The sequence below is a fragment of the Oryzias latipes genome, chromosome 13 (genome assembly GCF_002234675.1).
Source record: "Oryzias latipes chromosome 13, ASM223467v1".
Lineage (NCBI taxonomy): Eukaryota > Metazoa > Chordata > Actinopteri > Beloniformes > Adrianichthyidae > Oryzias > Oryzias latipes.
In genome coordinates, this window is record NC_019871.2 from 19303601 (window position 1) to 19318489 (window position 14889).

At 40.4% G+C, this 14889-nt stretch overlaps 1 protein-coding gene across 3 annotated transcripts in view; it reads left to right on the forward strand.

The window, feature by feature from the left end:
* The first annotated feature begins 13549 nt into the window (after positions 1-13549).
* The window catches only part of LOC101162182 (chloride channel protein 2), a 97265-nt gene continuing 95925 nt past the window's right edge, over positions 13550-14889 (forward strand). For all 3 annotated transcript variants that reach the window (XM_023961537.1, XM_023961538.1, XM_023961539.1), the window contains exon 1: positions 13550-13662. In XM_023961537.1, coding sequence (XP_023817305.1) covers positions 13612-13662 — 51 coding nt within the window. In that variant the 5' untranslated portion in view covers positions 13550-13611. The remainder of the gene's footprint in view (positions 13663-14889) is intronic.

Below are 14889 nucleotides of genomic sequence, written 5' to 3' on the forward strand. Positions count from 1 at the left end.
TCCAATTTTTTTGTATTCAATTCAATTCAATTCAATTTTATTTGTATAGCCCAAAATCACAACAACAGTCGTCTCGATGGGCTTCGAAGTAAAACATGAAATCAAAAGGATCACGAATACAAAGAGTTCAATAGAAAAATACTAAAATGAACTAACAAACTGACTAAGCTATACTGGCATCCCTGCCCTTAGACCCCCCTTCGCGGTAAGGAAAAACTCCCAAAAAAACCGGATTCCGGAAAAAACGAAGAAACCTCAGGGGTGCCCACATGAAGGAGGGATCCTCCCCCAGGACGGACAGGCGATTTACCAGAAATCTTAGAGAAGAATTAACTTATCTAAATCTACAACTACATATATAAAAGTCCAGCAGACGAGCTTCATCCAGCCGTGGTTGTGGGGACAGTCAAAGGCGCGAGTCGAGCCGGAGACAGGATCCACAGCCAGGTGTAGGAGCAGGAGCAGAGACGAGGTACTCGGTCAGGTACAGAGCAGAGACGAGCCAGAGATGAGCCAGAGGCAGGATCCACAGCCAGGTGTAGGAGCAGGAGCAAAGGCGAGGTAAACGGTCAGGAACTGGAGCACGGATGAGCCAACTGGAGTCTGGAAGCACTCCCACTCCCCAGGAGGGGAGAGGAAAAGAGGGACAATACATGAATCGCACTGCACCAAACAGAGGCATGGAAAACTAAATGATAAATTATGATCAAGAATAGAGGAGAGGAAGGGTAGAAGTAAAAAAGGAAAGAGGACAGAACCCCAGTGCACCATAGTTACCCCAGCTTCAACTTCTAGCAGCCTTTTAAAAGAAATAGTTATTATTAAGTTTAATTTAAACAAACTAACATTAAGTTAAATAATCTCTGAATACTAGCTAGTCTGACAATAAGCCTGTCCAAAGAGGAATGTTTTCAGTCTAGCTTTGAATGTAGAAACTGAGTCGGCCTCTCTTACATGAGCTGGGAGTTTATTCCATAAGACAGGGGCTTGGTGGCTAAACGCTCTACCTCCAACCGTACTTTTACTAATTCTAGGAACCACAAGCAGTCCTGCATTTTGCGAGCGAAGTGTTCTGATTGGTTGGTAAGGGACTATGAGGTCCTTAATATAGGACGGGGCCATTCCATGTAAGGCCTTATAGGTTAACAGGAGGATCTTGAACTTAATTCTAGAATCAACTGGGAGCCAATGGAGCGAAACTAACACAGGAGTGATGTGATCTCTTCTGCTGGTTCCAGCTAACAATCTAGCAGCTGCGTTCTGAACAAGCTGGAGACTTCTTAAGGAACTCTTAGGACACGCTGCTAACAAGGAGTTACAGTAATCCAGCCTCGACGTAACAAATGCATGGATGAGTTTTTCAGCATCACTCTTAGAAAGTATATTTCTGATCTTAGCAATATTTCGCAGGTGAAAAAAGGCAGTTCTACATGCCTGAGATATGTGAGCCTTAAATGATAAATCCTGGTCAAGTAAAACCCCAAGGTTTCTAACTGTGGAATTGGGGGCTATACTTATACCATCCAGGGAGACTATCTGAGCAGACAGAGCATCTCTGAGGTTTTTAGGACCAAGTATAATGACCTCAGTTTTTTCTGGGTTCAAGAGGAGGTAATTAATTGTCATCCAGGTCTTGATGTCACTGATGCAGGCGTTCTGTTTCTCTATCTGGTCATTCTGGTCAGGCTTCATGGATAAATACAACTGCGTATCGTCGGCATAACAATGAAAATTAATGCTGTGTTTCCTGATTATGTTTCCTAGGGGTAACATATAAAGCGTAAACAGGATCGGTCCCAAGACTGAGCCCTGTGGGACTCCATAGTTGACTCGAGTGCACTGAGAGGAATGGCCATTTACATTAACGAACTGATACCTATCAGACAGATAGGATTTAAACCACTGGAGAGCAGATCCTCTGATCCCTATGTCCTGCTCTAATCTATGGAGTAAAATACCGTGGTCGATAGTGTCAAAGGCAGCACTGAGGTCCAACAGGACCAGAATAGAAAGTAGTCCCTTTTCTGAGGCCAATAACAAGTCATTAGAGACTTTAACTAGTGCAGTTTCCGTACTGTGGTGAGGTCTAAACCCCGACTGAAAGTCTTCAAAGTGGCTGTTGTCCTGTAGGTGGCAGTAAAGCTGCTTAACTACAACTCTTTCTAGGATTTTAGAAATAAAGGGCAGGTTTGATATCGGTCTATAGTTGGCCAAGATGCTAGGATCCAAACTGGGCTTTTTCAGAAGAGGTTTAACAACTGCATATTTAAAAGACTGTGGCACGTAACCCGTTTCCAGAGAGGTATTTATCATTGTTAATATGGGATCATTAATTAGGGGAAAAGTTTCTTTAAAAAGTCTAGTGGGAATTGGGTCTAACAGACACGTTGAGGATTTGGAGGACGTAATAATTGATGTTATTTCCGCTTGATCCACAGCAGTGAAGCAGTCTAATGTTACAGAGGTTTCTATGGATGCCTCCATTTCTATCGCTTCAGCCTGTTCTGGGCTGATAATAGGAATAACTTGATTTAACTTATGTCTAATATTTGAGATTTTACTATCGAAAAATGTAAGAAAATCATCAGAGCTGAGAGAAACAGGAACATGTGGTTCTACTGAGCTCTGACTGCGAGTTAATTTAGCTATAGTGCTAAAAAGAAATCTTGGATTGTTTCCATTCTCTGATATTAAGGTTGAATAGTACTGGCTTCTAGCTCTACGCAGAGCTTTTTTATAATTTAATAGGCTATGTTTCCAGATATCCAGAGACTGCTCTGAACCGGAGCGGCGCCATTCTCTTTCCAACTTACGGGTTTCTCGTTTAAGAGAACGAGTTTCAGCGTTAAACCACGGTGCTACTCGGTTTTGTCTGACGAACTTAGGTTTCAAGGGGGCAACAACATCGAGTGTACTCCTGAGGGCTTGTAAGGCATCATTAACAAAGTGGTCATTTATACTAGGACTGATACTATGGGAGCTGGTCTCAGAGTATTTTCTCAGAATATCACTAAGTACTGGCTGAACTGTGTGTTTAAACTCAGACACAGAACGGTCAGTTAAGGTTCTTCTAAGTTGTTTCTTATTCACTGGGGCAGAAGGATGTTCCAGTGTAAACTGGAAGGTAATCAGAAAGTGATCAGAAATGATGGGGTTAAGAGGAAGGACACTCAGCTGGCTGATCTCTATCCCATGGGTTAGAACAAGGTCCAGGGTGTGCTTATGACAGTGAGTGGGTTCATTCACACTTTGGGTGAAACCAACATCATCTAATAAAGCTGCAAAAGCCTTTCCTAGGCAGTCACTGGGGTCATCAACATGAATATTAAAATCCCCTAATATTATAATTTGATCAGAATCTAAGACAATAGTCGATAGGAAGTCGGAAAACTCAGTTAAAAATTCTGAATATGGGCCGGGGGGGCGATAAATAATTATGAGTAAAACAGGTTTTCGAGTTTTCCTGTTTGGGTGACTTAAAGACAATATGATGCTTTCAAATGAATTATAAGCATTTTTAACTTTAGGGCTGAGAAGTGAGCTAGACTGTGATATTACTGCCAAACCACCTCCTTTCCCTGAAATCCTGGATTTCTGATAGTTAGCATAAGTGGGGGGGGGTTGCTTCATTCAATCTAACATAGTCATCCTGATGGAGCCAAGTTTCTGTTAAGGCTAAAAGACTAAGATTGTTATCAGTAATTAACTCGTTGACTAAGAGGGACTTGGAGGAAATGGATCTAATGTTTAATAAACCGCATTTAATGTCATAATTCTGCTTGTGAGAACTGCTGTCTGTCACTTTAAGGTTTCTATGACGCGCTCCTTTCATTTGTCTTTCAGCACATAAGCTAAAGCTCGGATCTGCTTGACTTTCCCTGCATGGGTTTTGCACCGGCACTAACCCTAAGGGAGGCTCAGAGGAGCGTTTTACACTGCTGCTCTGCGCCCGGGTTTCGTCTCTGGATTGTCAGGTTAACAGACTAAGCCTAGCAGAAATGTTTCTAGAAAGAAGAGCGGCACCGTCCCGGGTGGGATGGACGCCGTCTCTCCGCATGAGACCGGGCTTCCCCCAAAACGCGCTCCAGTTATCCACAAAACCAACGCCGTTTTCTGGGCACCATCTAGAAAGCCAGCGGTTAAATGATGAAAAGCGGCTGTACATTTCATCATTGACTAAGTTCGGCAGGGGACCAGAGAAAATTACAGTGTCGGACATCGTCTTAGCCAGTTTACACACCGAAGTTACGTTTAACTTAACCACCTCTGACTGTCTCCGTCGGGCATCATTACCGCCTGCGTGAATCACGACTCGACGGAACCTGGACTTACTCTGAGCTAACATCCTAAGGTTCCCCTCGATGTCACCAACTCTGGCCCCCGGATAACACCTGACTGTAGCCGCTGGGAGCTCCACGTTTCTAACTTCAGAAGAGCCTATAACCAGAGTTGAGTGTTCAGCGGGTGTGTCGCTGAGGGGGGAGAACCTATTACTAACGTGGAGTCTCGGGTGCTCTAAGTTTTTGCGTTTAGCACTATGTTTCTTCCCAACCGGTACAAACCCCTGACTGTCTCCCGGCTGTTGGGAGGGCGCTGGGGTGCTAGCTAAGTTAGCCCTGGTAGCGCGGCCCGCGCTACGAGTAACGACCTGGCTAGCCGGCTTAGCTTCCACTGTGCGGAGCCGCGCTTCTAACTGCTCCAGCCTGGCCTCCAAGTCTAACACAAGACTACACTTAACACACCTACCGCTATCTTCACTAAAGGAGGCAGGATCATCACTAAACATATGGCACATGGGGCAGGAGAGAGGAGGAGAGGCGGAAGGAGTGGTGGTGGCCATACTAGGTTCTAAGCTAAGGCTAGCGGTGTTTAAGTAAAGAGAAGTGGTTTATTTAGCAAAATGAGAAAAGTGAACAGAAAGCGGTTTAACAGTGGTGAATTAGCTAATAAAAGGTACTAGATGTGAATATTAACCCAGATAACCCTTAGAGTAAGCAATAGTAGTAAGGCTAATGCCAAACAAGAGGACAGCAGTTACACAACTAGCACTGGGAATAGCTCACCCGGAAATGACGTCAGCTTGTAGAACCCTTCATAATAAATAATTATCATAATAAATAAACCTGATCTCTCAACATTATCTGTGTCTTCAAGATAAAACCTCAATTCTTGTTTCCGTATTTTCCATCCATCCATTTTCTTAACCGTTTTATTCCCTTTCGGGGTCACGGGAGCTTATCCCGGCCACTCACTCTCACCACTCACACCTATGGACAATTTAGAGTTACCAATCAACCTATGTCGCATGTTTTTGGATGGTGGGAGGAAGCTGGAGATCCCGGAGAAAACCCACGCATGCACGGGGAGAACATGCAAACTCCACACAGAAAGGTCCCCCATTGATGTTGTGTTTTTCATGTCCCCCAGCCGGGACTTGAACCGGGGGCCTTCTTGCTGTGAGGCAAGAGCGCTAACCACTGCGCCACCGTGCAGCCATGTTTTAGTTTCCGTATTTTGTTAAATAAATTCCTCCAAAAGGTGCGATTTATCTATGATTTTTTATTCTGTATTATGCAACTTATATTCCAACTTGTATTGCGGAGCGACTTACGGTCCAAAAAATATGGTAGTTAGTTAGCAAGCTAAAACTTTCTCAGAGGTTACCAGTGTATGATTCCTCTTTCTCTACAGGAGGTTTGGGATAAAACTTGTTTTGAATCCAAATCCCTCCATCTGAGGAACAGGATCTGAAAGGATGTGGTTTCTCAGGTTTTGCTCACACACTGACATTCAAAAATATTATTATCTCAGACACATTTGACGTATTGCAAGAAGACTTGACCCTCTGCAGAGGCTCCACATGAAGAAGAGGAAGTTTTCCTGTAAGGATTGGATCTTTTCCAATTGGAAAGGGTCAGACCTGGGTTTTCACTGCATCCAAACCATCAAATATCTATACACCAGGTAAGCTAAGGAGTCGTTTTGCTGAATGATTGTTGTAACGAGAGCTCGCTGGTCACATGAAGTCTCCATGATCACAGCATTGGGCTGTGTGGTGGCTCAGTGCCTCACACCTTCACATCACAGCAAGAAGGCCCTGGTTTGAATCCCAGCTGGGACCCAACTGTGTGGAGTTTGCATGTGCAAGTGGGGGTTTTCTCTGGGCACCCTAGCTTCTTCCCATTGTCCAAAAACATGCTTCATAGGTTAGTTGGTTAGTCTAAAGTGTCCCTAGGTGGACAGTAATTACTATGAGTAATTGTGTGCCCTGCGACAGACTGGCCATCAATCCAGGGTGTACTCTGCTTTTGCCCAACAGCAGCCAGGACAGGCTCCAGCAACCCCTTGACCCAAAAGGGATATAGTGGGTTAGGAACATGGATGGATCGATGGATCACAGCACTGCTTTTGTTGTGCTGAGGCAGCCAGTGGAGGGCAACAGGATACATGTAAGGTAGCAAAAACACCAGAAGGAAAAGAAAACAGGAAGAAGCAACATTGACAGACTGTAGCAGGGACATGTTAAAGTAAAAGACACAATAAATTAAGATAGTTCAGAAATCACACTAAAGTCTGTGCTGACTTTTAGGTCTCAAAAAGGAAGGAGTCACTTTAACCATACTAAGAGACTCACCTCTACAAACTAATGTATTGACTTTGTTTGCTTGCATGTTGTAATATTACATGCAATGAAGGAAAAGCCCCTAGAAACTCTGAGGCCATAACAGGACTCTCTGATATTTATGCATTTTATTTATGCATTATGCATTCTTCACCCAGAAATGAAAGGGTTCTTCTGTATTTTGCACCTTCTGTTTTCATGGCCAGATGTAACTGTTTCCATCTTTTCTGCAAATGAAATGCACCTTCATGAAACCAAACGGTGGATGTCTGTCAGTCATTCAAATTGGTGGTATTTTCAGAAACACATTCTGACTTTAAAAAGTATTTTAAAAGTATTTTTGACTACAGGCGTGACTTCAGACAGGTGGAAATTGTGAATGTGAGGGTTTTTTCCAGGTCCTCTGCAAACTTCAGTTCAAAAGCATGAAAGTTTGATTGAAGGATTAGTAAACTGAGTGAGGAGAGGTGTGGCGCCTAGTGAGCTTTGGATTGAGACATTCAGATTTTGAATGAACTCCAGAGATATGATCATGAGAACAGAAAGTCTGTTTGCAGCAGAAATCCATGCATCTTCAGAAGGATTTTAAAAATGCAGGAACTACCAACAACAGAATGTCTTCTGTTTTAACCACAATGAAACAGAAACAAACCACTATGTCCAGTGTTGTTAAAGTTAAAACCCATTGGCTGTCGAACAACTAGGTGTGTGAAATTTGGTCTCCACATTTGACCCATCCCCTGGGAGAGCCATTAGCTTTACGGCCTCTCTCCCCAATCCAACCCCTTAATGTTGAGTGTCAAACAGGGACACATTAGACCCCATTTTTAGAGTCTTTGGTATGACTCAACCCTGACTTTGAACTCATGCCCTTCCAGTCTCAGGGCAGACATTTTACCACAAGGCCAATGAGCTTGTGCTGGAATGTGAACAGATGCTACTACAAGCTGTTTGTAGACTTATCTGTTCAAATCCCTGCTGGTTTGTCTGACCAACTGTGTAATCACGGACCGATGATGAGAAGCTGTGCTATAAAACAATTGTCAAGTTCTGTCCAGTTAGTAATAATTCATGCGAAAGCATCATGAGATGTTATAGATCATATCTTGTGAATGAGCGTCTCAATACTCGATTTGAAGGCTAAAGAAACATGGATAAGTGTTAATCTGATATCTGGACTACATGCCGCTATTTCTGTCTCACAGCAGTCCTGGACTCGTCTTCTTTTTTACTGTGCCTTTGAGTGGAAATTTTACACCCGCCACACTCAAAAACTAAAATTCACCAAATGTTTGCAAACACCTTGTACCTGCTGAAAAGGAATTTTTGACGTAATGAATGACATACCTACAAATGAGAACAAATAAATCACCAGCCGGTTCCATAATCTGAGAACTTCTGCTCTTTGTTTGATCACACAAGGTTCCCACCCCATGTCCTCCTCAATGGCGGCTTTAGTGGTGAACCTGTGTACACCCAGAAAATATCTCATTGCCCTGTATTGAACCTTATCACACTCAGGAGTGTCTTCATAACCCCATAAAAATAACACAGATCCCACCATGGCATCCTACAATTTACCAAACGTGTCAAAACTCAACTCAGGACAGACCTTCATCTTATTTATCACTGCACCAAGCGCCCTCCCAGCAGAATCTGATAACAGCTGCCCTTCTGAGAACATCATATTTTTATGAAAAACAAAACCAAGATATTTATAGGTATCAGTAAACATGAGAGTAGTTTTACCAAAATAAAACAGAAAATGACTTTGAGGTACTAAAGGCTTTCTAAAATGAACGATATGTGTTTTATCACTTTTGATAGTGAGTCTCCATTTGTTACACCAGTCATTCATTGTATTTAACATTCCTTGTAATTTTATTTCCTCATCCGCTATCAAAATAATATCATCAGCATAAAGTAATATGCTCAAGTTCCAATTATTGATATCAAGACCCAAGTTAGTTTTCTTAATTTCTTGAGCTAAATCATTGACGTAGATAGAAAAAAGAGTTGGTGAAAGAACATCTCCTTGTTTAACTCGAAATGGTGTGGAAAACCATCCTGTTTTTAGGTCATTCACCTGTACACAGGCTAATGGAGCCTTATACAGAGCTTTAATTGCTTTATAAAATTGACCATTAATACCATACATAAGTAATTTATATTCAAGAAGATCTCTGTCTATCGAGTCAAATGCTTTTTTTAAATCCACAAAACAAACAAAGGTACTTTTACTTTCTTGCAGTCTAGCTCTCACCACCGAGGACAGAACATAAATATTGTCAATACATGCTCTATTTCTCCTGAATCCATTCTGCTCCTCTACAAGGACTTTGTTTGTTTCTAGGTATTCAGATAACCGATTATTTAGAATACTAGAAAACACTTTATACACGGTACTCAGAAGGCTAATGCCTCTATAATTCAGAGGGACTCTTGGGTCTGCTTGAGGGGATTTTGGAATCGGCAGGATGATCGATTTCTTCTTGTAGGTAATGAATGACCTACCTACAAATGAAAACAAATAAATAAAGGGACATCACTGCGAGAGAAACCGTCAAAGAATGAACCTCTTGTTGGGCTAATAAAAAGTGTCAGGGATATCCAAAAGAAGCTTTGAAATTATTATGGGCTGGCAGGACCTATGGCTTGTCAGCCATTTTGTGGGATAATGTGTAATTTTTCTTTTCATACAAAATGGTAAAAGAAAACTTTTGTTCGAGCAATCATCACAGAATGTCCCACACACCACAATCAAAGTTTTGATAAGCCTTGACCTCTGGAAGAGGCTGCCATCTTGAATTTAAAAAACAAACCTTTACAACCTTCTACAAAGTTAAACTCCTCTTAGTTGTTTGAACTATTGTCTTCTGACTCCTGAAGCATCACTGAGAAGCTACTTCTGAAAAAATGTTGGAACTAGAAGTTTGCAGATTTTTAACGACTAGTTTTAGATTTTGAATTTTACGAATGTGGAGTTTCTGTGTTGCTTCCACATTTTTTGCCAGAATATAGCGAAAATTGAACATGTGAATCGTTGGCTCAAGTTGAATGAAACAATATGACACAGGATATGAACATATTAGGAATGTGGGCGTGGTTAACAAAGAACTTCTGCTGCCAATTGAAATCTGGGATCTTTTATCGATTCTTCTAAAAATCACACAGACCTGTTCATCACCCTCAGATGACCAAATCATTATATGGTTGCTATGGTGTTAAAAATGTTGTTGTTTTTTTATGAATGTGTCACATGCAGCTCTGACAAGGCTGGCAGGATCAGAAGGCTAAAGTAAGGGGCATGTAGGAGACGGTAAGGGTCGGTCAAAGAGGGGCTGCAAGGGTGGGGAGGTGTAGCGACTGCAGGCCACACAAGTACGCTCGCGGCTTTGATTATGTATTACTCTGCATTCTCAATCTCCTCATCTGCCAAGTCTTTTCACCAACACAAACAGACATCTTATGATCTCAGTTGAAATTCTGTGTTGAAGCTATGGGACGGATAACACAGGAAGTCCCTCTATTGTCCACACACAGTCAGCCTTTTTTCTTAAAGCCTTCATCACCCCGATTTGGGTTAGTCAAGGAAAACTGAGTTGTTGCTGCTGATTGGTCTTTCTGTTTGTCTCACACCTCTAGTCCCTTTCCACAGGAAGTCAGAAGTTTCTCAGAATCCTGGTTGGAAACAGCAGTGCTGCATGCAAGAGGCAGGTTTAGCCACCCTGTCACTGACAGCACTGAGCTGTTTGGTTCTACTCTCATTTCCTTAGCATCAACTTTCAATCTCAAACGCTACATCAGGTTTTACAAGTGAAGTATCTGCAAATATTTAAACTACAACCTGACACTATTTGGAATTGAAACCACAAAAACATTCAGGCAGTTCCACAATAATGATTAACCCCCTCTGTACCCCCACCCAAAACACGGGCTTTGTTTCAGTGTAGACACGAGTCTGTTTTTATAGAGCTGCGCCTCAGGTTGAAGTCTCCACTGACAGCTATAATTAAGTTCCAGGTATTTGTCTCACATCACAGCAAAAGAACATCAAACACGTGACTTTCTCTGTATTACGTTCCTAAAGACGAATCATTGTAATTCAGCTTTAGAAGGAGAAATCCTCCGTGTAATAATTACCCAGCGTGTAACATCTGGTTAACTTAGAAAATCAAGTTTGACCTCCATTCAGATTCATGATCAAGATGTGTTTGATTTTAACCTGTTTATCTTTCACATGCTTTCTGTACTCTTTTTTTTTGGGGGGGGGTGTCTTGCCAAAAATGATAAAAGCACAAAACTCTTCGCCATCATTTATTGATTAAACCAGATTATTAATCAGATTTGGATAAACCCTTCTGAGCGCGGCTCCACAAACGCTCCGACTCCCTAAGGAATGAGGCCTTGTGACTTCTGTGCAAATCCATCCAGCAGATCATTAGAGTCAGCGGGTGACTTCTTTGGGACAATAGATGTTTTATGCATAAAGCTATGAAAATAAATCTGGCTAAAGTCACATTTGCGAAAAGTGAAAATTGATGGTTTCTTAAGAAACTTGTGTTTTCCTGCAGGTGCAGATGGTAAAAAAAAGTATTTTCGGGACATGGAGGCATCTGAGAGAGCTTTTAAAGCTCCAAATGCGATAAATAAATAAGACTCAGAATAAAGATGAAGGATTCAGGATCCTGGCCATGAGTAAAATTGAGAGAAAACAACAGAAATTGTATTTCTTTATTTTTTCTGGGTATATTCAGACTCCCAGGAACAAATAAGATGGAACGTTTTGGACAGATGGTGAGAACACAGCTGGTATTTATAGACTGATGCAGAGTTTTCTGACATTACCAGAGGAAAGTTTTCAAAACCTCTTCCACTCAAACATAAGACTGCATGCACAGCCAGAGGCTGCAGGGTGACGGACTGCAGAGCTTGTTTAAAGATCATCTTCAGTGTGTTACTATCTGCAATTCTAATCGAAATGCTAAACTTCCAGTTTTTTGGTTTGGGGGTCCATAATAAACTAAGTGTCATCAACTTGGTAGAATTGTGTAAATATAAATGTCTAATTTCCAATGCAGACTTTTTCCTGCTCTTTTCTTAGCAGAATTCTGCAGCAACTTGACTTAAATTTGTGTGCTAACACTAATGTATTCAGTTTGTTGTGTTCATTTAATTCTTCACAGGTCATCTTGTTTTACATTTTTTAAATAGACGAAAGGAACGACTTATAAAATAAAGTTAAAGAAACTTTTTGTTCCCTACCATCCCTTTCTTTAGGTTCTGCTCAGATATATTTTTATACACAATGTCAAAGAGAAACTGAAGGTCAAATGGATCAGGTTACTGATTGCATGGCAGTTTAATTGAAGATTAGAAGAAATTGTGTCATAATTAAAGCTTGTGTACTACTTTTGGCACGAAGCATTGAGGTGTAGCAGACAGTTCACTCTTTTTCCCAGAATAAAATCAACCATATTGATATAAACACCTGTTAGTTCTATTATTTTTTCATATGTTGCTTTTGAAATATTTTTTTTCCTGCATGACCTAAATTCCCCCTTAGATGAGCAGACTGCAGGACTGAACTGAAAAAAAGTAAATAAGGAACCAATGTTTGAAGAAACAATCAAGTTTTACTGAAAGCCCTAAGAACCAATGTTGTAATTTATATAGACCATGTACATGTTGTTTAGGAAGTACACTACCTGAATACTTCTTCCGACTAAATTGGAACATTTCAGGTTTACATTTTACAATATATGGATTCTACATAAAAAAGTAAGCTTCCAAGACTACTGCCTCACTTTATAGACTGAGTTTACTTGTAGTAAATAGACTACTTCTTGCTAAGGGAATACTATTTTAAAACTTCCATGAGTAAAAATAGACCTGACATTGAAAGAACTTTCCATCATTTTTGTAAAGTGAAGAGAAGAGGAGCCTCAAGTCATTGTCAAATAAAAGGTTCTTCAAAATTATTCAAGTAGAAGTAAAAATATTCATCCAAACTAAAAAATGCCCGAGCAGCGTGATAGTGAAATAAATTACTAGTATCATGAAACAGTTTAGCTTAAAAGTTCTTAGATTACAAATGTGGAATGAAAGTATTTCTGACTAGTACTGAGCAAAGGTTTAACCACTTTTTACTGACAGCTTTTCTGAGGAAGCTCAGTGACACTAAAAGGGTTTTTTAAGGAAGTCTTGTGCTCCATGAATCCCAGTCACAAAAGATTTCCTTCCAAACCTGATCACATTTGCTTCTGTTTCAGGTAATTGATCTCTGTCTTTAAAGTTCCACACTGGTCATCTTTTGTTCTATTTTCAAAGCATTCTCAGTGGTGTTTTTTCGATTCAGTTTCATTTAAATAGTCCCAATATTAAAACAATAATTGTCTCAATGGGCTTCATACCAGTAATTGTATAGTGAAGATTAAATCATAGAGAACATAAGGTCACAAATTTCAATTGAGAATGTCTAAACTAACTAGACAAAGCTAAACTGGGCATCCCTGCCCTTAGACCCTCTTTTTGGTAAAAAATAAAACACTCCTAAAAAGAGATTCTGATTATGATAGTTAAAATAATGTCATGTTTGGGAAATGTTTGTCATGTTTCTACCTCACTAATATGCGTTTTTTCGACTGCCCCTGTTTCACGACAATTTGAAGAAAGAAAAATAGTAAGAAGTGCAAGTTTGAGATTAATTTTCTTTATATATGTCCTCAATCGTGAGAAAATTGCTACAAGTATATGTTAAAAACACCCAAAACGCAATTGTCATCGGAGTGGAAGTCCTGAGAAGAAGCAGAACTGGATGGGAACCTGAAGTTCCTGCACTGATGGGAGGGTCCATCCACGCAACGCGCCGCCAAGTCCCGCCTCGCTCCCGCCGTGTCTTTCTGGGACATGAAGGCTATAAAATGACGGCTGTGTGTATCAGCGCGGCCACAGTTCCCGGTTCCAGCCCGCCGCTCTAGCCGACAGCCATGGCCAGGGAGGGCGCGGAGCAGCCCGCGCTGCAGTATGAACAAACTCTGGTGAGTCCCGCACACTTGTTGCTGAGATTCCATCTGAACTTTGCGGGACTTTCTCTGATCTGCGTGGAGCAGACTCAGAAGGCGTCTCGTCCTCGCGCCGGTGTGTGTACCGGATGTTCTCGGGTTGCCGGATGTTCTCGGGGTCCTTTGGGGTCCTTCGACCAATGATGACGTCACACTATTTGATTGGCTGTAAGTTGCCACGACCAATGAGTTAACGTCGCTAAGTTTTTTTAAAAAACTTTATTGACAATTGTGGTATCATACATTAACAAAGACAGTATCATTAACAACGAACAATAACAATGTAATCGATATTGCCTCGAAGATCAGTCACCATTGCCAAACATAACATATTAACATAGAAAGTAAAGAATAGAGGGGAAAAAAGAAACCATGAACATAACACACAAATTAATAAAAACATAAATAAAATAAAGGAACATAGAAAATAGTCTAATACTAGTAAGGGGTACTCGTGAAGTTTGTATTTCTGAACAAAACTAAACAATTTCAAGCCATTCTTCTTTTTTCATATAATGAAGTGATTGAAAGTAAAAACAGAGCTCTTTATTAAATGTTATAAAAAGTGGTTTGGTCTTCAAAATTTTATTTTTGTGCATATAAAACTTTCCTTGCAATATCAGGATATTAAGAACTGTATTTTCTGGTCTATATGATACCACACCGAATAGAACATTTTTTGAGTGTAAATGAAATGGCATTGCAATTTTGGAAGAATACCAGAAGCAGAACTCATCCCAGATTTTTTTTTTATAATTCCACAATTAAAGAATTTGCACTGCAGTTGTAACTTGACCTCACCAAGATGGCGGTGCTCTTCTCCCACGAAGAACCACGTGATGTCTCCTCCAGTTTATTTTTTTTTAATTGAACTTTAAACATACACATAATAACCACACACAAAAAAGAGAGAGAAAAAGAAAAGAAAAAATAAATAAATAAAACAAAATATATAGAATTGTAGTTTACAATACTAGGGATTGTGATACAGCATGTGATCTTCAATGAAAATACACAGTTTTATTGCATTTTTGTTTTTCATCAATGTCAGAGATTTAAAATATAAACTGATTTCTTTAAGAAATGTATTGAATAATGGTTTGGTTTTTAAGAATCTGCACTTGTAAATAAAAAATTTACCAGATATTAACAAGGTATTGAATGTCAAATCAAATAGATTATCACCGGAAACTACTCCAAATA